Source organism: Spermophilus citellus, assembly GCF_964194105.1.
Source record: "Spermophilus citellus genome assembly, chromosome: X".
Classification (NCBI taxonomy): domain Eukaryota; kingdom Metazoa; phylum Chordata; class Mammalia; order Rodentia; family Sciuridae; genus Spermophilus; species Spermophilus citellus.
Genome location: NC_138190.1, coordinates 75,046,968 through 75,070,162, shown reverse-complemented (window position 1 = coordinate 75,070,162; position 23,195 = coordinate 75,046,968). Strand labels below are relative to the sequence as shown.

The following is a 23,195-nucleotide window of genomic DNA, read 5'->3' as shown; positions in this document are numbered from 1 at the left end:
TTACCCAGACCCTGTCTCAAAGTAAATAAGGGATGGGGATGTGGTAGAGTGCTTGCTAGCATGTGCAAGTCCTGGGTTCAATCCCCATACCAAAAAATAAAAAGCAATATGTATACATAGAAAAGTATTTAAATGATGTAAACATCCAGGCTTCCAGGTTGGGTAATCATTGATAACAGTTGCTTGTGTGTTACTTCCAGAAAATATTAGTGTTTATGCAGATCAACATGAATGATACTTTGTTTTGTTACACAAATAGATTCAAACCAGACACACATTCTCTGTGTTGTTTTGTTTGCTTGAATGTATTTTGATGATGAAATATCTAATAAAATCAACTTAAAGTGAGAAAGCTGTATTTTATTTTAGGTTTTAGAGATTTTAGTCCCTGGTCTGTGGCTCTATTGCTTTTAGGCCTGTGGTGTGGCAGAACATGATGGTGGAGGGATGTGGCAGAAGATAGCTACTCACCTCATGGCAGCCAAGAAGCACAGAACATGAGGAAGGGGCCAAGAAAATGACAGCCCCTCAAGGACATGACCTACTTCCTCCAACTAGTCCTCACCTCCTAAAGTTTCTTCCACTTCCCAATAATGCCATCAAGTTATGAATCCATCAATGAATATTTCAAGAACTGTGTAATGTTTTGAACAACCAACAATAAAAAAAAATTAAGGTAAAATACACAAAACATAAAAAAATGAATATTTCAGTCCACTGATGAGGTTAAAGTCCTCATGGGTCCAATCACTTTCCAAAAACCCCACCTCTGATCATTGCTTGCACTGGGGACCAAGCTTTCAACACATTAGCATTTTGAGGACATTCCAGACCCAAACCATAAGAGATGGCTTTCTAAATCAGTATAAATATGTTTACTTTATTCTTTTTATAAAGCTTGTAGATGGAGGTAGAATTTATACCTTAATTTAATTAACCAATCCCTAAATGATTAATTTTTAGGGATTTTTCTTTTCAACAATTTGCTTTTACAAACAGTACTATAGTGCACATACATCCAAGCACAGATATGACACATCAGCAGGCTACATTGCTAGGAGTATAATTCTTAGGACAGAGTATGCACACGTAGCTATTTTGTTGTTGTTGTATTGCAGTGCTGGGGATTGAACCCAGGACCACTTTACCACTGAGCTACATACTCAACCCTTTTTTATTTTGAGATAGGGTCTCACTAAATTGCCCAGGCCAGCTTTGCACTTATGATCCTTCTGCCTCAGCCTCCCTAGTCACTGGGATTATAGGTATGCCCCACCAAGCCTGGTTGATTGTTCTTTTTCTGTGCATTCCCTGATCATGCCCCTTTTCTCTTTGTATTATTATTCACCTTAATTTTATCAATTTATATGATGTCTTTGTTGTTGAGGAAAGTAGCCCCTCCCTGCCTGTTTCAGGTATTTTAAATATATGTTCCTAGCCAAACATAGTGGCATATGCCTGTAATCCCAGTGGCTTTGGAGTCTGAGGCAGGAGGATCATAAGTTCAAAGCCAGCCTCAGTAACTTAGTGAGACCCTGTCTCAAAATAAAACATAAAAAGGGCTGGGGATATGGCTCAGTGGTAAAGCACCCCTGGGTTCTATTCCTGGTACCAAAAAATAAATAAATAAGTATATGTTCCTACTCTATTGCTTGTACTTTATGTGTGTGTATATATATATATATATATATATGTGTGTGTGTGTGTGTGTGTGTGTGTGTATAAAATGTATCAACATTTTGCATTATAGTTTTTGTATTTTGTATCATGTTTAGAGTTTCTTCACTCACACAAATTAGGCAAGTTTTGCCCAATTTTCTTCTTATGCTTAAAGTTTCTTTGTTGTTTTTTTTAACACTTAAGTATATCTGAAATTCCCTTGATTTATACTTAACTTTTCAAGCTTAGCACCCCTAGATATGTTTTCTTCAGGCTAGTGTTTTCAAACACTTGCACAAAAGGACATTTCAGAGAAATGGCAAGTGCCCTTGAGTTCCTGAGGATCAGGGGAGAAGATTTGGTGCTAGCTACAGTGTCAGATCCAAACCATAAAAGATGGCTTTCCAAATCAGTATAAATATGTTTACTTTATTCTTTTTATAAAACTTGTAGATCGAGGTAGAATTTATACCTTAATTTAATTAACCAGTCCCTAAATGATTAATTTTTAGGGATTTTTCTTTTCAAAAATTTGCTTTCACAAACAGTACTATAGTACACATATATCCAAGCACAGATGTGACATATCTTTTTTGAAGCCTTATGTTTTACCTTGGTCATACCAGTTTTTCATTATGCCTCATGTTATATTTGTGTTTCCTTTAATATAAAAACAGAAATTTAAATTGTTTATCTATTGAGTAAAAGCACTACCCCCAAGAAGATGGGCCATTCCATGTTTAGCCTATGCCATAGCCTCCTGTGGCACTGGTCCTATTGTATTCTCTGGGGAGAGGGTTCTGTTCAAAGCCTCAGGCTCTTGGTCTATAGTCAAGGTGCAGTGCCATTAAGGGAGTATATAAAGCCAGTGTTGCCTTTATTAATTTTCTAAGGCTGTTTTTACAAGGTACCACAAACTAGGTGGTTTAAAACCAACAGAAATGTATTATCTCACTGTTCTCTAGATCTGAAGTCTAAAATCAAGGTATGGGGTTTCTTTCTGGAGCCTCAGAGGGAGAATCTGTTCCATGCCCCCTCCCAGCTTTTGATGGTTGCTGGCAATTCTTGGCATTCCTTGGTTAGTGGCAGCCTAACTCCAGTCTCAAACTCTGTGTTCGCATGTGTTCTCTCTGGGTGTCTGGGTGTCTTTCCTTTTCTTATAAGGACACCAGTCTTATTGGATTAAAGGCCCACTTTACTCCAGTATAACCTTATCTTAGACTAACTAATCCACAACAACCTTATTTCTAACTAAGGTTACCTTCCAAAGTTCCATAAAGGACTTGATTTAAGGGTGATAGGAGATACTATCCAAGCCAGTACAGTGCTTTTTGTTAGAAAGTACTGGTTCAAAGAACAGTGTGACCCTGGGTTATGCCTGCCATTTTTTTTTCTGACTACTCATTATACTTTCCTATCAAAGCCCTCACTAGGCACAGTGATACATGCCTATAATCCCAGCAACTCGAGAGGCTGAGACAGGAGGATTGCAAGTTTGAGGCCAACCTTGGCAACTTAATAAGACCCCCCAGCAACTTAGTGACTCTGTCTCAAAATAAAACAAAAGGGGCTGAGTATGTATCTCATTGATTAAGCACCTCTGAGTTTAATCCTCAGGACCAAATTTAAAAAAAAAAAATATTTATTTTTAGTTGTAGTTGGACACAATACCATGATTTTATTTATTTATTTATTATGTGGTACTGAGGATCGAACCCAGGGCCTTGAACATGCTAGGCAAGCACTCCACTGCTGAGCTATAACCCCAGCCCCAGGACCAAAATATTTTTTTAAAAAAGTCTCCCCATAACTCTTTGCTGAGGATCAAACCAGGGCCTCCCACTTGTGCTATGCAAATGCTGTATCAAAGAGCCACACACCCAGCACAAAAACCACTGTTTATTTTCTTTATTTTAAACTTTTGTTTGAAAGAGGGTTTTGCTATGCTGCTTAGGCTGGTCTTAAATTCTTGAGCTTAAGTAGTGCTCCCACCACAGACTCCAAAGTAGCTGGACTACAGGTTAACATCACTATGCCCAGATAAACTTTTTTATTATGGAAAATTTTAAATGTATACAAAGGTAGATTAATTTTAAATGTATACAAAGGTAGAGAGTAATGGATCACCCACCCATGTATCTATCACCCACCTTCTGTGAGTGACAGATTAATGATTAATAGTTTCTCCTTTACCCTCCAACTCAATTATCAAAGATATATCATTTTATTCATGTACATTTCAGTATTTCTAAGACATAAGGTCTCTTTAAGAAACCTATCCATTATTTGGGTGCAGTGGCACACACCTGTAATCCCAGCTTCTCAGAAAGCTGAAGAAGGAGGATCACAACTTTGATACCAGTTTCACCAACTTAGTTACACCCTATCTCAAAATTAAAATTAAAAAGGGCTGGAGGGGTAGCTCAGTGCAGAGCACCCTGGGTTATATCTTCAGTACCACAAAGGAATTAACAAAATAAAAGTTGATTTTGACAAAAAGCATATAATTCCACCAATTTCAGTTTATACTAGAACTTTTTCTAAAAGAATCTTCTGGGGAGAAAATAAAATACCTGGTTTTATCTCGGGAAACGTTTTTAGAAACCCAATTCATGTGGCTTTGCTCAGGCCCACAAAGCTGAAGGGTGGATAGTGATGATCCTCTTCCTCAAACCCAGCCCATGCCTAGCCCTTCTACTTCCAGATAGCTGACACTGTCAAGCATGCTTACCAGCATCTTTCCCTGTCTGTATTACTAAAGTAAAGTAGACTATGCTGAAGCCTACCTCTCACCTGGTGGAGTACCATGTACAAGAACTGTTCTTATGGTTATGGAGTCTTCTGCCACCATCACCAGGTAGTAGGTTTGAGACCTGAATGGTCATAGCCTGTGGGGTATAGGCTTCCAGAAGGGAGTTGAGTCAGATATGGTTGAAGATTATTGATAAAGTCTCCTCAGGATTGAGGCTGGAATTCCTCATATGTTAGAACCTAGGCTAAGAGGGCTATGGATTTCCAAGTGTTTGCCAGAGACCCACAGTAAAAACTGTATTTTACATCTCCTTTCCCCCTACCCCTCTCTTTCCTTCATTCACTTTCTAGATATCACACACACAGACACATCTTAAGTTTTATGAAACCGATACTTACACTCACCATGTATGATATATTCTGAACTTATCTATTTTCTCTACTTTATTCACTAAAAAAACTGAACTTGTAAACATTATTTCAAAATTACCTGTAGATATTTTTGAAATGAACTGTAATAAATGCATTGCTCTAAGGAAGGCTTAAGAATTCAGTCCTGGGCTGAAGATGTTGCTCAGTCACATTGCATATGCAAAGTCCTGGGTGTAGTCATCCCCAGCACCAAAAATAAAATAAAATCCATCCTGCTGAATCCCTTTGCCTAACAATTCTTTTCTTTGTTTTTTGTTTGTTTGATTATTTGTTTTTGTTGTTTGTTTTTTTGCTATTGTTGAGGGGAAAATCAAATTCAGCATGGCATTCAAGGCCCTTCAAAATCAAAGCCTCTACCAATTTTTAAATTTTTCCCCTACTTTCTGCCTCTCCACTCCCCCTCTTTTTTTGGGAGGTGCTGTGGAGAAAACCCAGGGCCTTATGCATGGTAGGGGTAGTGCTCTAACACTGAACTATATCCCCAGTCCCCCTCATGTTTTAATTCATAGATCCTTTCATTTTTATGGAAAACATACTGTCCTTTTATGCATCTGTGCCCGCTTTTTTTCAGCTGGAAATTGAATCCAGAGGTACTCTACCACTAAGCTCTTGAGCTATATCCCCAACCCTTTTAATTTGTTTTGAAACAGGGTCTCACTAAGTTACCTAGGTTGGCCTCAAACTTGAAATCCTCCTGCCTCAGCCACCAGAGTAGCTAAAATTACGAGTATCTGAGGTTATAGGTGCGTACCACCACACTTGGCTTTATCTATACCTGCTTTTGCCCATGGCATTTCCTCCACTGGGACTGTTCTTTATCCTCTTTACCTAGAATATTCCTCGTCATTCAAGATCCAGTTCAAGTGCCCCCTTGTCTCTGTGACCTGGTCAACTACCCCTCTTTTGATCTCCACTATCATGCTATGCATCCCTATAACAGCACACATTTATGCATGTATGTTCTGTACATGATTATAAGTATAAACACTGCCACATTCCCAAAAGGACTCATGACAATGATATAGAGTTTACTATGATTATTTGTTCATGTGTTACTCAGTGCTTTTATCATAGAGATTGAGTCTTAATCTCCACTATGCTCCTAATGCTGAACACAGTGTCTGGCCCAGAGTAAAAGGGCTTTGGAAATGTTTGTGAAATGGATGAAAAAAATGAATAAGTTCTCTGCAGCCTGGGCATTCATTAGACCTAGCTTGTACCAGGTATGGTAGCACATGCCTATAATCCTAATAACTCAGGAAGATGAGGCAGGAGGATTACAACTTCAAAGCTGGCCTCCATAACTTAGTGAGACCCTGTTTAAAAAAATTGCTGGGGAAGTAGTTCAATGATAGAGTACATTGAATTCAATCTCTAGTACTGTGAGGGAGTAAAAAAAGACCTGACCTAATTTAATTAAATGGTGCTGCTGGCCCCTAGGATGATTATGGATATAGCTCTGAAAGACAATAAGTGCCAACTCCTGGATCTGCTCCAAGGTGCCCAAGCTACTGCTGGAAAAAATTGGAAAAGAGGTCATCCCCAGAGAAGATCTGGCCAACAGTCCCTACTCAGAGTCTCTGGATTTGAGTTGCTACCAATGCTTCTTTCCCAAGCTAATGAGGGGCTTGAGCAATAAGAGTTAACTAGTGGGGGATGAAATTTGGGCCAGTAGAAAGGATACATAATTTCTGACAGAAGCCAGGGAGCATCTGGTGGAAGGAAGATTCTGTATCTGGACCAATTCCTTTTATACTAGTCAAATATTCCCTTAAATGAACCCCCAAGCTCTTCACAGTTATCTCCTTACTCTACATAGAACCTGGAGAGCTAGAACAGAGTAGGCAGTATTCACTCTCCCTGGGTATTTAGAATGAGAGAAGTTAGGTATCTTGCTGCATTGTCACATAGCCCATGGAGATATCACCTACCCTTTTGCTTCCAGCTCAGGAGACCCTCACTCCCGACCATGGTCATGAGACAGCCACATCCTTTTGTCTATCTGTCTCTTTCAGGAGACAAATACCATGTTTGAGGTACTCTTTGGCCTGGGGTACTAAGAAGCCATAAAGGCTGTGCATGCTTGCAATGTGTTTACTTTGATCACCCGGATCACTTGCATCTTTGTGGTCAACATGCTGGATAGCTGCCTCCCATTGCAGGATTTCATTGATTTCTCAGAATTGTGTGACAAGTAGGATGAAAAACCAACAGGTTAGTGGTCATCACAGGAATGTTAAGGAATGGAGGAAGAGAGGTGTATTCTAAAGGTTAGAGTTAGGCCCCCAGAGAGGGAAAGTGTTTTGAGATCTGAGGGACCAGTTGGCAGAGTCTGGACTTAAACCTGCCTCCTGACTCCAAAACTAGTGTTCTTTCCTTGTTTCCAGGCCTTCTATTCATAGAAGACTTTCACTGTCCACTTGTACACTCTCACACAGCACTACCTTGTTCTCATTCTAAGCTGGGGTCATGCGCTTGGGAGATAAAAATAAAAGTAAAACAAAACAAAAATAGGCACAGAAAGCAATATTCTGGGTACATGTAAAGGTGGTACTGAAATGTGTAGGTAAGCACAGAGGGTAAGAGTATATGTGACTGTGGTTTTGTTTCTATATATCATTGTATGGATGTGCACAGGGATATTGCTGTGTGTATACAAAGGAGGTATGAGTGTGATGGAAGGTAGACATATTTAGCCCAAAGAGAATGAGTGTGAATATTGTGAGTGTGGCTGGATGTGTAGGTATAGTTTCAGTTGAGTGTGTAGATACATAATGTAGGGTTTGTCTATATGTTCAGAGGTGGCCAATCCACGAACCAAAAGTTGTAGATATTTTTTATTGTATACATGTATGTGTGTGTGTACACGTATATCTGGGGAAGGTGCATGTTTCTGACCCAAGAACAGGTTGAATGTGAGTATATAATAGTATATTATGGTAAACTAGAGTGATTCAATGTGTTTGTGGGCCTGAAGAGTGTTGGTAAGTCATTCAGAGTTGTGAATCCAAGTGTGTATCCTGTTCCTCTGGACTTGGGTACAGAAGATGAGTACTATGAAAATAAGGCTAGTATATCTGGCCTGGAGCTGAGGATCATGAAGCTCCTAGAAACACATCCTTCATCCTCCATAAGGTGAGGCTGAGCTGTTATTATATTTGGAAATTTGGTGGGTAGTCTAAAGGACAAGAGAATGTTATCTTACTCCATGATCAGGTTTGCTGTAAGCTCATTTCCTTGTTCTTTCTTCCTGCTCGTGGACTAGAATAAGAAAATGCTTCCTTTTCCCTGCCTCCTCCTTCTCACAGTACTCACAGTGTCTATTAGCAGCAAGCTTCAAATTGTCATCTAAAGTCACTGGATTATCTATTCCCTGTGGTAACTTGATGCTTGTTTTTCCAGGAAGGTCAGAGCCAACCTTGCCTCTTGGGGCTAAGCTTATTAAATAAATTCCTCAATAAAATCCTTAGTTGGTTGAAACCCACCAAACTGCCTTGTTATCTATCTCCTCCAGGACCCAAAAGTTTCCTGTTCCATCTATCCTTTTTACTCTCCCCTTCCTACTTCCTCTGGCTAGGCCTGGGCCAGAGGCCCATCTTCCCCCCTTCTAGAAAATGGGAGTTGAGAACAGTATGTGTGTAGGAGAGAGGAATTGCTGGGGGAGTTCATAGCCCAGAACTGGAGCCAGAGCAGCTGCCTGGGTCCCTCATGTCAGCCCCCTTTCCTTGTTCCATAGACTGTCAAAATCACCTTCTACTACCATGCCAATTTCCTGCCATTGTCAGAACTCCAGAGGATCTTTTTCCGGACAGACTGGGATGAAGTCCTGCAGGCTCTGTAAAATGTCTGGAAGTACTTTGTAAGGAACATTTAATGGTTGAAACTGGACAAGGTTTTAGCCAAGGGCCTGGGCTTTGGATTCACTTATGCCTCTCTGGGCTCTCTGAGACCTATGACAGAGACCCATGGCATGGCAGCTAGGACCTGGGTTGGCCCAAAGGTAACTGAATGTTAGCCCTGGTCATAAGTCTATCCTTGCCTCCTTCACGTAAATGGAGAAAACATTATTGTAAAGCAGATGTAACTACTGGTAGCAGCTGATTTACATAGAGCTTCAGGAAGTCCTACATGTCAATATATAGACCCCATAGCTTTCTCCTTTACATCAATTTTACCTTTCAGGTCCTGACAGCCACAGCCATCCTTCCTCTACTCTGGGTTAGAAGCAACCCTTAATAGTCTCACTCTCCTTGGCCTCTACCCTAGAAGTAAAAATATGGGAATATAACTCTAGCTAGAGAGTTTGAAAAACTTAGGTTTGATCCTTCCCTGTTCTGTCACCTTAAGCAAATCTCTTTACCTCTCTGGCTTCAGTTTCCTCCAGCTATAAAATGAATATCTTGTAACTTGCCCTGCTCACCTCCCAGGGCAGTTGAAAGGCCATGCATGATCTTTGAAAGATTCATATAAGCGTGACTTCATGCAAAATAAGCTCGATGACACGGGCTAATTTCCTTGAGAAAGTAGGCTGTTCAGAGCCCTGAACAATGTATCTGGACAGTGATTATGTTTGCAGAACTATATACAAATGACTGTTCTGGTCTTGAGCTGACAGCACAGTTGATTTTTGAAATATTCCATACAACCCTTCTTACAACACATTGCCTCTTTAGGGAAATCCTTAGTTCTGACCCTAAGCCCCTTCTCAAATTGTTTCTGCATTCTTTTGGGGTTTTGAGGCTGGCTCTGGTTGCTCAAGCAACATCTGTGAGCCTCTGGCTTGAAGGAAAATGACTAGCCAAGATCTTCTCTTAACCCTTTCCTTCCCTGGCTTTTGCTTCTTTTAGGACACATTGTCAACTTGTTGCCTGTTATTTCCAGGGCTCTGGAAGAAAAGTGTAGCTCTCCTGTGTGAAGGTAAGGAGGTTGGGTGATCTGGATTGATGGAATGGAAACAAAGAGACTAAGGGTGTATGGGGTCTTAACTTGCTTTTCAGGGTCCAAAATCAGAATTCTGTACCCTAAAACTGCCTCTTCATCATCTTCTGATGTGGGTGCAGGAACATCCCTAGATGTCCCCCACTAAACTACCAGGATTTCAAAAATGTAACACTGGGAAGTATTCTTTTGTGTTAAGCATTCATGGTTACAGAAGACTTTGGTACCCTTATTTTTCTCATCTTCCCTTAAGCTAGAGGCATATAGGTGTGGCCAACTTGCTGGAGTAACTTCCCTTTCAGTTTCTTCACCTCCAAGGCAGTGGTGGTAGAGAAGGAGCAGTGACCTAGATGGGTCTTGAGATCCCTCTTCAAGCTGTGAGTTTATCTCACTAATGTATACTTTAGCAGGGCCATATTTATTAGGTATTCTCTTGGTGGAGTGTTTTCATGGAAGCTGGGAAGGGGGAATCACATTTTGGCCCACTACTCACTGAGGAGGCAGGCCCTATCTATCCAGTTGTTGAGGTGCCATCCTCCAATTAGACTAGAGAGCAGCACTACATGGGGTACAAGTGGAACAGGGAGTGATTCTCTAGCAGATATTCAGCCCTATGTCTTTTTTAAAGCTCCCTGTGCACAACCTTCTCCCCCTTTGTTTCCCCTTAACTTCTTTGGTCCCTTTGCTGTTACTCACTACTCTCCTTCCCCAACAATCCTCCCCACCATTCTTGTATTGTTTAGCTTCCTGCCTATCACTCTTTGGCCACAAACATCTGAAATGAATACTCACAAATGTATTCAATTAAATTGGCTCTACAAAAGATGTCTCTCTAACTCCTGGGGGAAAATGAAGCAAGGTAGAGAGGATGCAGATGTTGTAGAGTGATATATTGTTCCCAGGATCTTTAGAATGCAGTTGAAGGGTCAGTGAGGATTTGGAGATCTTGCCAACCTCGGTTGAAAAAGACCCTACACCTTACCTTTTCCTTACCTTCCTTTCTGTTCCCTGTCCTTGCTCCTTATAAAATACCTTGACCTCCTTTGCTTTGAAATAGACTGAGGCCTCCTTACTAGAGGGTGTCCTCTAAGAGGGGGCCAGGACAAGAAACAGGAGAACTGCTTCCCTCAGCATGGAAATAGCTCTCTCTATCACCCCACCAAAATTTTCCCTAGATTAAGAGAAGGAAAGGAAATAATTTCCATTCCTATGCTTTCCTGGGTCTCCCCAGAGGCAGAGGGTTACTGACAAAGACAGTGAGTATATAGGCTGGATGAGATGAAGCCCCTGCTAGCAGAGGGGCAGCAGTGTATAGAGAGTTGGGTCCTAGATTAGGAGTCAGAGCCCTTCATATTTCCATGGGCAAAGTAAGGAGGGAAAGGGGAGAAAGAGAGGAAGAAAGCAAAAACAAGAGAGAGGGAGAGAAAGAGAGACAAAGAAAGATTGAGATCCCATAGGATCCTCTTCTTGCTTCTTAGAGATGGGATCCAGGCCTGTCAAAGGCAGATGGGCAGAGGGAACAATGGGGACTGTGGCACAAGAGTACCTCTGTCCTTTCTGCTGAACATCAGGTGAGATGAGAATTACCAGAAAATCAAATGAAGTCCAGACTTATTGTCTCCATGAATCAAAAGTCAGGAGTGGAAAAGCAAAACCTTTAGTTGGAGGAACTGTTTATTTTGTCAGTTTTTTGCCAAGAAGCTTGCCTGATTGTTTTCCACTGAAGTAATCAGGTGAATCAAGTTGACCAAAACTGACCAAATGATCTGCTTAGTTTTAATGTCATGTAGACACTAACTTCTCCCTGGGCTCCAGTTTTCCTACAAGTAGTCTTATGTATAGCAGCTTTTACTTATATAATAACAACACTGACAAAATTATTTCTAGGGCTAAATTCTCTGGTTCTAGATAATCCCCTTTCCCTGCCCCCAACTCCAAAAGTGCTGCTCAAGCTGGAAGGGATCTGGATTCCTCTCTTTTATTTCAGTCTTTACCATTCTGGCAAAGAATGACAAGTTTATCTGCAATGTGGGAACCACTAACATAGATGGTCTGAACAAAGCTACCCTAATGGAGCAGTACTCAAAATTGGGATAAGACCCCAGTGCTGCTGCCTGTTACCAGCACCCCAAATCCTAAGTCCAGCCTAGCTGGATATTCTTTAAGACTTCTGGGTTCCATTAAGTTGGCTAGGCTTCCCCTTTCCCTCCAACCTCAGCTCTACCCATCTCCCTGATCCTCACCTTGGCCCTTATGCTTTTATAATAAAGATTTATTTTTAACTTTCCATGGTGTGTTATTTATTCCCTATGCTCAAAAGGGTTTTCTCTCTTCCCCTTGATTCTTGATTTTGTTATAATATAAAAAAATGTCTGATACAAATAAGATAGAACTATGTAAGAACCCAAAATTGGGGAATAGTAAATACCCCAAATGTCAGCTTTTCTCTAAACTCAGCCTAAACCCTATGTCTCTAGTTAATGCCCCATACCTAATAGGCTTTGAAATTTTTGGTGACTTCCAGGTTGTGGCAGGAATTTATATACTGCTACCCCAGTCACTGAAAATGGGAACTATGGAGTGGAAGGAGTAGGGAGTTGAACATTGTTGACTACAATGATCTGTGATCCCTCCAGCACTGAGATTCTGAGTTAATTAACTTCATCTCTCTGAGCCTTATTTTCTTCATTTGTAAAATGTCCTACCAACCTCACAGAGCTATGAGGTACTAGTTAGATGGCCATCCAGGTAGAAACCTGTCATGGCCAGATTGCCCCTGTGTTCTCATTGAGTGTTAGACTTGAAAGTAGCTGATTGATGTACTATATGGAATCTCTGTGTATATAAATGGCTTAGATGATAAGAGGTAGAACCATTTCACCTCCAGAACCAGCATCCTCAATGGTATCATGTGCTCTGGGCCTATGGAGGAAAATGGATAAAAGAGGAACTTGTGGTCTGAGTCCTTGGCGTGGGGAAGGGTGTCTTACTTTATTCCTAGGAGTTCCTAGCCAACCAGGAAATTGATTTTCAAGATCATTTCACTTAAACATCAGTTGGCTGCATAAATTCTACCTAAGCCCACAAAATATTCTTCGGCCCCCTGCCTAAACCTCTTTTACTGCCCCCCCCCACCGGTGCTTTCTATTTTCCATCCACAATCATCTTTTGCTCCCCCTCACCAAGCTTTCTAAGCACCCCTCCCTCTCCAGCCTGCCAGCAACCAGCTCACTCAAGGCCCCATCCTCAGCCTTGGGCTGGGGATGTGGCTCAAGCAGTAGCGCGCTCGCCTGGCATGCTTGCGGCCTGGGTTCGATCCTCAGCACCACATACCAACAAAGATGTTGTGTCCGCCGAGAACTAAAAAATAAATATTAAAAATTCTCTCTCTCTCTCCTCTCTCACTCTCTCTTAAAAAAAAAAAAAAAGGCCCCATCCTTTGGACAGATTCCTGGAACTCACAACCCAGATGGGAGAGGAATGAAGAAAGATTCATTTACCCCAGGACTCTTGCCTGATTTGTTGTTGGGCCTCTGCCTGATTTTCAATCATCTGCCCCCAATTTCATTCCGGAACCTGGCTAGGGCCAGGCCTCATTTTCCTGGCAGCCCAACTCCTCCCCCCCTCTTTCCTTCCATCCAGGCATTCAGCCACAGGCCAACTGTGGGTCAAGTACAATGGCTCATTCGAGGGGCCAAGCAGGTGGCCCTGGCCTACATTTGGCCCTAGGGAGCTTCTTGTTTTCTCCTAAACTTCCAAGAATCTCCATTCCCAGATGAAGCATGCTGTCAGATCTTGGCAGATGACAAAACCTGTCCTCCTTTCCCTTTTCTGCCTGAGACTAAACCTCTCTTTCCTCTGATGTACAATATAGAAGATCCTGCTAGGATCTGGACCAGGAAGGCTTGAGGGTCAACTAGAGGGCAGTTCTCTGTGCAAAGAGGAAAATATTCAGCTTCTGAATCTCCAAACTAGCATGTTAATATTCCTATTATAAGAACCTGAGGTAGTCCACCTCTCTATCCCTGATCCTTTGGTCTTTGGATCTGCATATTCTGGGGAGAAAAGCCTATGCCAGAATGTGAAGGCACTTCTTAGCAGCCTGGATGTGGCAAAGAAATATTCAAAATAGCAGCCAACCTAGCATTAAAGACTCAAAGGACAGATTTCTAAGCTGGTTCAGGGAAAAAAGGTCTAGGTCCCCTCTTCCAAGTCCCTTTTATGGAGTGGCACATATCTGTAATCCCAGCAATTTGGGAGGCTGAGGCAGGTGGATCACAAGTTCAATGCCAGCCTCCGCAACGTAGTGAGCTCCATCTCAAAATAAAAAAAAAAATAAAAAGGGCTGAGATATATCTCAGTGGTAAAATGCCCCTGGGTTCAATCTCAGTATGAAAAAAAGAAAACAGAAAAAAAAGGAAGCCCAACTCTCTGACTCCTAAGCTCAGTGCTATCCTACTCCCAACCCTTCTTGGTAAAGACATAGTGATCATGAGTGGATCCTGTTTCTTTCCTGCAGAAACTGGAACCATGTGCATATCCAGTGGGTTATCCCAGAAGGTAACTCCCATGTCCCCTCATCCTTCAGGGGAAAAGGGAGAGCAGGGTGTGGCTGGGAATTCCACTTTCGAGGAATAGGACTATTAGGTGAAACTAAGCCTCTTAGCCACTGTGTGGCACCATTTACCCACTTTTCTATGTACAGTTAATGGCTGTGTGCAAAGCAAACTCAATTTAAAAACATGCAAACTTTTCAGGGATCTGGTTCTGACTTGGTTAACAATTGGATGAGGGTGTTTGGGCAAATCCTGTACCTTCTATGAGCCTTGGTTTCTCATTTTGTGAAATAGGAGGCAGATGAGGGTCACTCAAGTCCCTTCCAGCTTCATAATTCTGCAAGTATGTGAGTATACTCCCAGTGGTCATGTGAATGATGCAATTTTGTGCCTTGGGGCCACACAGGGTGAGTACAGAAAAAAGCACAAAGGCCAGGGTATGTGTAGAGCTAAGATGAAGAGGGGCATCAAGGAAGCAGGAGGGCTTGGCAACACATGAACCTGGATTTCTCCTGAGCCTCCCATGGTGCCAAGAAAAAGATGAGGGTGCCATTCATTTGCTGAGTAAACACTAACTGACCACGAACTTGGTGCCAGGCACTGTGTGATGGAAGTGAAGTTGGGGTATAGGTGGGAGTGGAGTGGATGTTGGGTGGGACAGTAAGGTGAATAAACCCCCAAAGTGTTTACCAGCCAGTGGGGAAGTAGATAAGTAAACAAACAACCAGCACACAAGAGAGAATGGAGCCTCTACTAAAGAGAAACACAAACTGCTGGATGTGGGGAGGTAGGAAGGATAAATTCTGACCAGATAAGGAAGATTTCACAGAGAAGGAACTATTTTAACTTGAGTTTTAAAAGATGAACAGATGTCTTTGAGGAAGGGGTTAGACAGAGGAAGATAAGGAGGGAGAGGGAAAGGCAGATATTCTGGAAGATGGGAGATAGGTATATTTATGTTGTTTTGGGAAAATAGGGACTAGTCTGAGGTGCATGGATGGAACAGAAGAAGAGTTTGCAAAAATGGTTTGGGGCCAGATTTTGAGTTTATGGAGCCCTTTTCACATGCCTAGCTATTTTCAGAGTGTAAAGGACAGGCTTCCAAGATGTGCACAGTTTCAGTCCTTAGGGAAGGCAAGACCTATTCTCTCATGCATACATAAAGGTACAAAAAAATTAAACTGAATGGGGCAGGCAAGCCTGATTGTAAACATGGCACACATCAAAAGAAGTAAGAGCCTGGAAGGGCACCATGAGGGAAAGTACTCTTCCTGTAGCACGTATTCCACTCTCCTACTCTCTTCTGAAACTCAGATGGTAGAAACTTAGAAGACCTGACTATAAGGAACAGGAAGAGGCCCTGTTTTAAGGAAGGGAGAGCCATCCTAGGAGACCTGGAAAACTTCCCATTCAGTGACTACATTTGCAGGACTCCATCTCTAGTTTGTTTTCCAGTTAGACCTTATCAACCAGGGACAAATAGCGAAAGGCCTGAGGCATCACAGGAGCTACTATCTATGCTATTAGGATAATAAACTAGGTGGGATTTAGGTTAGACTTAAGGAAGGAAGAAGTCTGTGTTCTGAGAAGTTCAGGAGTTCTGTAACCATGAGAGATTAGAATGTGTTTCTTCAATAGCTGATGAGTGACCACTTAATGCCAAGCACATTGCTGGAGGAAGGAGTGTAGTGAGGGAGGTTGTACCTTGTTCCACCCTTTGGGAACTCACAGTTAAGATGGGTATACTATACAGAATAATTCTCTCACAAAGATGGTCACATCCTTAATCTCCATGAGTTATGGGTATACTATATTCCATGGAAAAGTGAAATAAACATTTCAGATGGAATTAAGGCTGCTAATCAGATGACCATAAATACAAAATGATCCTTAATTATTCAGGTAGGTTCAGTATCATCACGAGTCCTAAAAATTGGGAGAAAGCAGCAGGAATGGCAATCAGAGGTGTAACAAGGATTTACCCTTATGTTGCTGACTTTTAAAATACAGAAATGGGGGGCTGGGGTTGTGGCTCAGAGGTAGAGTGCTTGCCTGGCACGCATGAGGCACTGGGTTCGATCCTCAGCACCACATAAAAAGAAAATAAAGATATTGGGTCCACCTACAAGTAAAAAATAATTTTAAAAATACGGGAAGGGGCCACAAGCCAAATGATGCAAGCGGCCTGTAGAAGCTGGAAAAGGCCAAGAAAGAGCTTTTTATCCTAGACCCTCTATAGAGCCTCCAGAAAAGAATAGAACCTTGCCAACAACTTGCTTTTAGCCCAGTGAGACCTGTGTTAGATGTCTAAGGACCCCGAAAAATAAATAAATGAGTAAATTCATGTTATTTTCAGCAACTAATGGTGTGGCTTATTTTTTGTTTGTTTGTTGGTTGGTTTTTGGGGGGGTTGAATACAGGACCTCTCATGTGCCAGACAAGTGCTCTACCACTGAGCTATATATCCCCAGCCTTTTTTATTGAGACAGGGTGTCACTATATTGCCAGGACTGGCCTCAAACTTGTGATCCTTCTGCATCATGAGTAGCTGGGATTATAAGCATATGTCACCACACCCAGCTGTTTGTGACAATTTGTAACAGCAACAGTTAGAAAACTAATATAATGTACACATACATAATACTATTCTAGTATGAAAAGTGTTCTAAGAGAAAAAGAAAAAGAAAGCATGTTGTGAGAATGCAGAGGGCCAGGAGCAGTGGCAAATTCAGGTAGTCCTAGCAACTTTGGAGGCTGAGGCCAGAGAATCACTAGTTCAAGGCTAGCCTCAGCAATTTAGCAAGACCTTATCTCAAAATTAAAAAATAAATAAATAAATAAAAGGAACTGGGGATGTAGCTCAGTGGTAGTGCACCCCTGGGTTCAATTCCTAGGAGAGAGAGAGAGAGAGAGAGAGAGAGAGAGAGAGAATGAATATGCAGAAGACAGGAACCTGTCTTAGAGGGAATGAATCAAGGAAAGTTACCCAAAATAGTTGACAATAAGATGGATATGGAAGAAAAAGCAGTTTTTAGCAGCTGCAGGAGATGAGACACTGTCTTGAAGACAGAGACACTGTGTACAAAAGTACCAGGCATGAAAGAGGCTGGCAGATTTAGAGAATCAAGAAGCAAAACTGGACTGGAAAAGAGGATGGGCAGGATGTATGGAGAGAAGGGGGCTTACAGGGGTGACAGAGAAAACTGCTACCTCTACCTTCTCCACTCTGAAAGTGCAAATTGCCCAAGTTATTGTCTGTCTTTCTTAACTGACTTAAGAACTTAACTCTGTAGAGCCAAAGCTTGTCACAGCAAAACTCAGAGGCCCCTGGTACCACTACCCCTTTCCCCATTCTAGCCATAATGTCCACTAAGGGGACCATACTCTTCCACCAGCTCCACAGCAAGGCAGTGACCAAGAAGGAAGAGACAAGAGCCTGACTGCATGTCTTAAAACTCTCAGTCCATCTGGGGCCTGCCTCTGAGGGAATGGGCTGAAAAGGAAGAAGAGAGGAGGGTGTTGTTTTGTGGTAGAAATCTTCATTCCTCATAGAAATTTCTGGAGAGGCATGGGGGCTGGGCCAGGGAGTGGAGGTAGGAGCTATCTTGGAATTTAGAATCATCTGGGTGCTCCATTGGCAAACTCTCTGTAGCAAAATATGAAACTGACTCAATCCTGGGGAGGGGTCCAGGAGGCAGGGGTGAGGCAGGATAGCAAGAGGAGGGGATGTGGTTTGTCTCCCCTCAAAGGGGTTTGGGACAAAGAGGCTTCTCTCTTGTTCCTCTAACCTTCCTCTTCTTCCATCCCTACCCCCATCCTTGGCACCAGGGCCTCTGGAGCAAAGGGAAGAAAAATGAGTGGGCAGAAACAGCTGGATGCAGCCAGGAGCACATCTGGCCTCCCTGGGCCTCATTCCCCCTTCCCCCAACACTCTTTCCTCCTTTTCAGGTTTCTGATGGGGGTCTATAGTGGAGCTGGGGGGGAGGGTGGGAAATTACAGCGAGGCTGGGTGGAGGTGGGGTTGGGACGGGGGAGAATGTTGTTCTAAATATTAGCTGGGCTTGTGAGGTGGCCTCTTGGCTGGAGCCTGACCACCTAACTTCCTGTTTTTCCTACAGCTGCCTCCTCCCCTCCCTCTTCTCTGGGCTGGAACTGAGCCGGGGAGGAAGGAGGAGCAGCAGAGTTGGCCAGGGTCGCTTTTCTGATTCCCTGCAGGCTGGGGGCCAGGACGGCCTCCCTAAGCAAGCAGGCGGAGGCACTTATAGCCCTAGGTCCCGTCGTTGAATCTCAGCACTTGCTCCTCTGGCCACAGCAGGAACAAGAGGCTCCTGGAAAGCCCCAACTTCTCACCAGCTCTTCCATGAGCACACCCTGGTCCCAGGGCCTGAGATTTCTCCATGCAGGAGCAGCCAGAAACTCCAGAGGCGGCGGCAACGCCGGACACACCACCCGCCCAACTGCCTCCAGCCCCACCGCCCAGCCAGCTGCTGGTCCCTTCTCTGCCAGTGTTCGTGGACCACGCAAAACAACCAAGTGAGTGAGCAGGGACTGGCTGGGTGGGGGAGTGGGGTTTCTTAGCTGGGGTATCTTCCTGTGCTCCTTTTTTTGCCCTCAGGGACAAACATGGGAGACAGGCAGGCTGTCTGTCAGGGTTCGGGGACACTGAAATGTTGGTCTGAGTAGGTGTTTTGACAACTCCTGGTTTGCCCTTCTGTGCTCCTCTTGCCCTCTCTCTCTCTCCTCCACCCCTCCACTCTGTTTTTATCCCTCTCTCTTCCCAGGCAAGGAACTCATTAAGCCCAAAGCAATTTTAGGGCGCCCAGTAGAGAGACCTGCAGAGGCTGCTGCTGCTGCTGCGGAGGCTGCTGGTGCTGCTGCTGAAGAGTGCCCGGCATTGGGCACCAGGGGAGTTGGAGTCAAAAACCATCGCTGTCAGGTCTGCCGGCCCCCCAGCCAGTTCCTCAAGTCAGGCACTTCCTACTCCCTGTGGAGACCTAGGGATCTCTAAGGCCCTCCAGCTTCCCCTGCCACCTCCATCTTCATTTCCTCATTCCTGGTACTTAGCCTCCCTTTGTGGCTTCTCTTTTTATTCACTTCTCCAACCAACCCCATCTCACCCTACCCACTCCCTAATTTTCAAGGTGACATTAGAGGATTAAGAGAGGCCCCTATCCCTATCTTGATCGGTTAGTCTGCAATTGCCTGTCTGTGACTTACCCTGCTGTATACGGTGGCACAATTGTTCTCTCAGAGCCACCAGGAGTCTCCCAAGACCCCTGACTGACATCTGTTTCCAGGCTAGGCTGGTTTTTCTCCTGGAACTGCTAGGCCCAGGAGAGACTCTGGCTAGTCACTGTGACTACACCTGAGAGTTTGCTGTCCTCCTGTTTCCTGAAGACCCAGGAGGATCTTGGGCAACCTCTCGTGGGTCCCTGGGCTGCCACATCACTTTTGTGGCCCTCAGCCCCCTCCCTGCCCTGGCCAAGCCAAGGAAGGGAGAGGAAGGCAGGAGGACCCTCTCCTAATCCCTGTCATCCCTCCTCTTGCCAGCGGATCCGAGCCAGCCGAGAAGCAGGCTCACGGTTTGCCATGGAGGGCTTGGATGATAAACTGATCCTGAACGTGGGGGGCATGCGCCACGAGACCTACATCAGCACCGTGCGGGCCTTCCCAGGCACCCGCCTCTACAAGCTGACCGAGCCACCCCCGCCTGGCAGTCCAGCTGCTCAGGGTCCACCGGTCCGAGAGTTTTTCTTTGACCGTAATCCTGAGCTCTTTAGCTATGTGCTGGGCTACTACCGTACTAGGCAGCTGCACTGCCCCAATGACGTTTGTCGGGATGTCCTAGAGGAGGAGCTGGCTTATTGGGGCCTGGCGGAAGCGCCTTTGGCACCTTGCTGCTGGCTCAAGCTAAGTGGCAGGGAGACCCGGACCCAGGACTTCCTCTCCTGGGAGGCCTGTGAGAACGCCCACCTAGATGAACGTCTTCTGCTGAACCCCATGGAAGGCCAGGGACTGCGGAATGCTTGGAAGCCATGGCTCTGGGTGCTTCTTGATCAACCCCAGTCTTCCCTAGGAGCGAAGGTAACTCATTAACAATGTGTTGCACCTTGTTATACACTTTTATCTATGAAGGGCCTGGCCCTGCCAAGTTGCCACAATAACTATGCACTTGGCATGGTGCTTGGTGCCCAAATCTATAACCCCCCCCAGGAAAACTTGAGGGTGTTTCCTTAAAATGGAGGGGGGAAAGGGTGGAAGTGTCGGTAGGGAGGTGGGGATGGCTGGTAAATGAGGTTTCTGACATTCATCTTTTTTTCCCAGTGCCTTTCCCTGATCTCCACACTCTTTGCTGTGTGTGCCCTGGTCATCTTCTTCCAGGAGACAGAGGTTCAGCTGGATTACTTCTCTGCCAACTTCACTCCTATGGGACATGGGGCGGGGGTGGGGGGAAACCAGCAGCAGCAAAACAATGGTCTTGTTTATCGCCGTGCCCCCCACCTGCTCTACCTGGAATTACTCTGTGCCCTTTGGTTTGGAACTGAGCTTTTTGCACGAGCCATTTCCTGCCCTGATAAGGTGCGCTTCCTGTGTAGCCCCCTCAACCTGGCTGACATCTTCTGTTTGTTCCCTGTGCTGGTGGAATTAGTGGTGGGTGACAAGGCTGAACGGCAGCCTCGCCTTAGCCTCACCCTTGGGGCCATTCGTTCTCTCTATGTCCTCAAGCTGGTTCGTCTCCTGGGCTTTCTTGAAAAGTCCCTGGCCCTGAGAGTCCTGGTTCATACTCTCCATTCCTCCTGGAAAGAGGTGTGTGCCTTTCTCCTGATTTGGGTGGCTGAAATCTTATTCTTTGGCTCACTCTTCCTCTATGGGGAGCTTTTGGGCATGTCAACCCCAGGACAGAGTGAGCTCCACTTTGGAGACATCTTTACCTGTCTCTGGTGGACTGTCATAACTCTCACCACTGTCGGCTATGGAGACGTCTACCCACTCTCTGCTATGGGCCAGCTCACTGCTGCTGTCACAGCCACCGTGGGCATGTGCACTGGTGTCTTGCTGGTGCCTGTGCTCCTGGTCCGCTTCCAGCGCTATTATGCTGTAGCCCTGGCTCGCCAGAAACTAAGGCCTAGTGGGATCCTATAATAGGCCCATTGGTCAAGAGGGGTGGAGCCCACCTTCCTGTACTTCCTATTGCCAGTTTTTGGTTACAGATTAGTATTTCTGGCTTTGGATTTGGCAAAGAATCCTTCAGGAGCAGCCCCAGGTCATGGCAATTCCTGCTAGTCAGGAGCAGATAAATATCACCTATAGGTCAGACTCCTCATCCTCATCAAGGGAAGAAGGAGCTTAGGGACAAGGCTAGTTACTTCTTACATTCCCCTGCCCCACCCTAGGCCCTTCTCTGAATACCAGAATGACCAGGAAGAATAGACTACAGTTCTTCCTGGATTGGTGCTATATCCCTCTCTCAACTAGATCTCCCTTCACATTCACTCATCCCTTGCTGCCCAACTGGACCCTAGTCTAGATGGGAGACTTTTGCATGATGGTAGCCATAGTATATCAAGATTGGTTGCCCATGTCAATAGTGATTGGCTGTGGGTATCAATGATAATGGTCTGTGAATATCTGACAGCAACTGGTTATGGGTATTGATGACAATTTGTACTTTCAGTGCCCAGGAATAGCCAGATTGTAGCATTGCTCTGTCTCCGTACTGCTCCTGGGACAAATGTTCCTTAGAGGCAGAAGGAGGCCTTTGAAGAGTCTTAGAGACTCCAATCAGATGCGGGTCAGCCACGTCTGGACCCGAAGCACTCTTAAGTCCATAACCTCCTCATCCCATTATATCCTTGCCCAATTCTGCCTCATCCCCTCTTCTCCCCACCTTTGATTTTTTTCATAATATTTTAGATTTAGTATTAGCCATCATTAATCAAAATATATTAGTCAATATTAACCACAGTATCTCAGTCATGATAACAGTATGTAGTCACTAATAGACATAAAATGTTATCATTGCATATTGTTTGGACAGGAATGAGGAAACTGGGATTGTGGACAAGAGTACACAAACAATTTCCTCTTCCATATTTTTTTCTTTTTTTTTTTTTAATTTTACTCCTTTACAATTCTTTTTTTTTCTTCCAAATACTTTTCAGTACCCACAACGGGTCTACCTCCAATCCTCGCTGCTATTGAATATTCCCACCTTCCAACCTCTTCCTCTTCTTTTTTTTTTTTTTTTTTTTTTTTTACTACCTGTGTGCTCTTCCCTCCTGGCTTTCCCATGGTGTTCCCCACCATGCACCTCTCTTGGAACTGGCTTCCAGGAGGGACAGAAGGGACCTACTCAGGTCTAACTTCAAATCAAGCCACTGGGTTGTCTGAACAAGTAACCCAGGCAACTAGGCAGAGCCGGGAGGTTGAATTGAGCCCTCACTGTTGCTGAAGCTGTGAGCATAATTCTGTTTACAAAACTTTTAAATAAAATATCCTTTGATATCTCTATTCCATGGTTGTCTGTGCTTTTTCTGGGGGAGGCATGCGGGTATCAGCAGGGGTAGAGTGGTACAATAAATGACAAGAACATTTAGGCAAATTATTTGATAGGGTAAAAAGCAGTTTGCTGGGCTGAGGCTGTAGCTCAGTGATAGAGCACTTACCTGGCATGTGTGAGGCACTGGGTTCAATCTTCAGCACTACATAAAACAAATATAATAAAGGTCTATCAACAACTAAAAAATATTTTTTAAAAAATCAGTTTGCTGCCTTCCATGTGTCTGGTCCTTACAATAAACTATTATTAGTCACAGATACCTTGACTTGGAGAGGAAAAACTTTTTGTTTGTATTAGGA

At 44.0% G+C, this 23,195-nt stretch overlaps 1 protein-coding gene across 3 annotated transcripts in view; it reads left to right on the top strand.

Annotated features, from left to right (window-relative positions):
- The window catches only part of LOC308638708 (voltage-gated potassium channel KCNC1-like), a 38,155-nt gene extending 15,316 nt beyond the window's left edge, over window positions 1–22,839 (top strand). For 2 of the 3 annotated variants that reach the window (XM_081276408.1, XM_081276409.1), the window contains 5 exons: window positions 9,690–9,759; window positions 18,649–18,869; window positions 19,118–19,272; window positions 19,887–20,420; window positions 20,661–22,839. In XM_081276408.1, the coding sequence (XP_081132534.1) occupies window positions 18,734–18,869; window positions 19,118–19,272; window positions 19,887–20,420; window positions 20,661–21,479 (1,644 nt within the window). In that variant the 5' untranslated portion in view covers window positions 9,690–9,759; window positions 18,649–18,733 and the 3' untranslated portion in view covers window positions 21,480–22,839. Of the gene's footprint in view, window positions 1–9,689; window positions 9,760–18,323; window positions 18,870–19,117; window positions 19,273–19,886; window positions 20,421–20,660 lie in introns of those variants that run through there. The other variant, XM_081276407.1, reaches the window with a different exon arrangement.
- The last annotated feature ends 356 nt before the right edge of the window (window positions 22,840–23,195 follow it).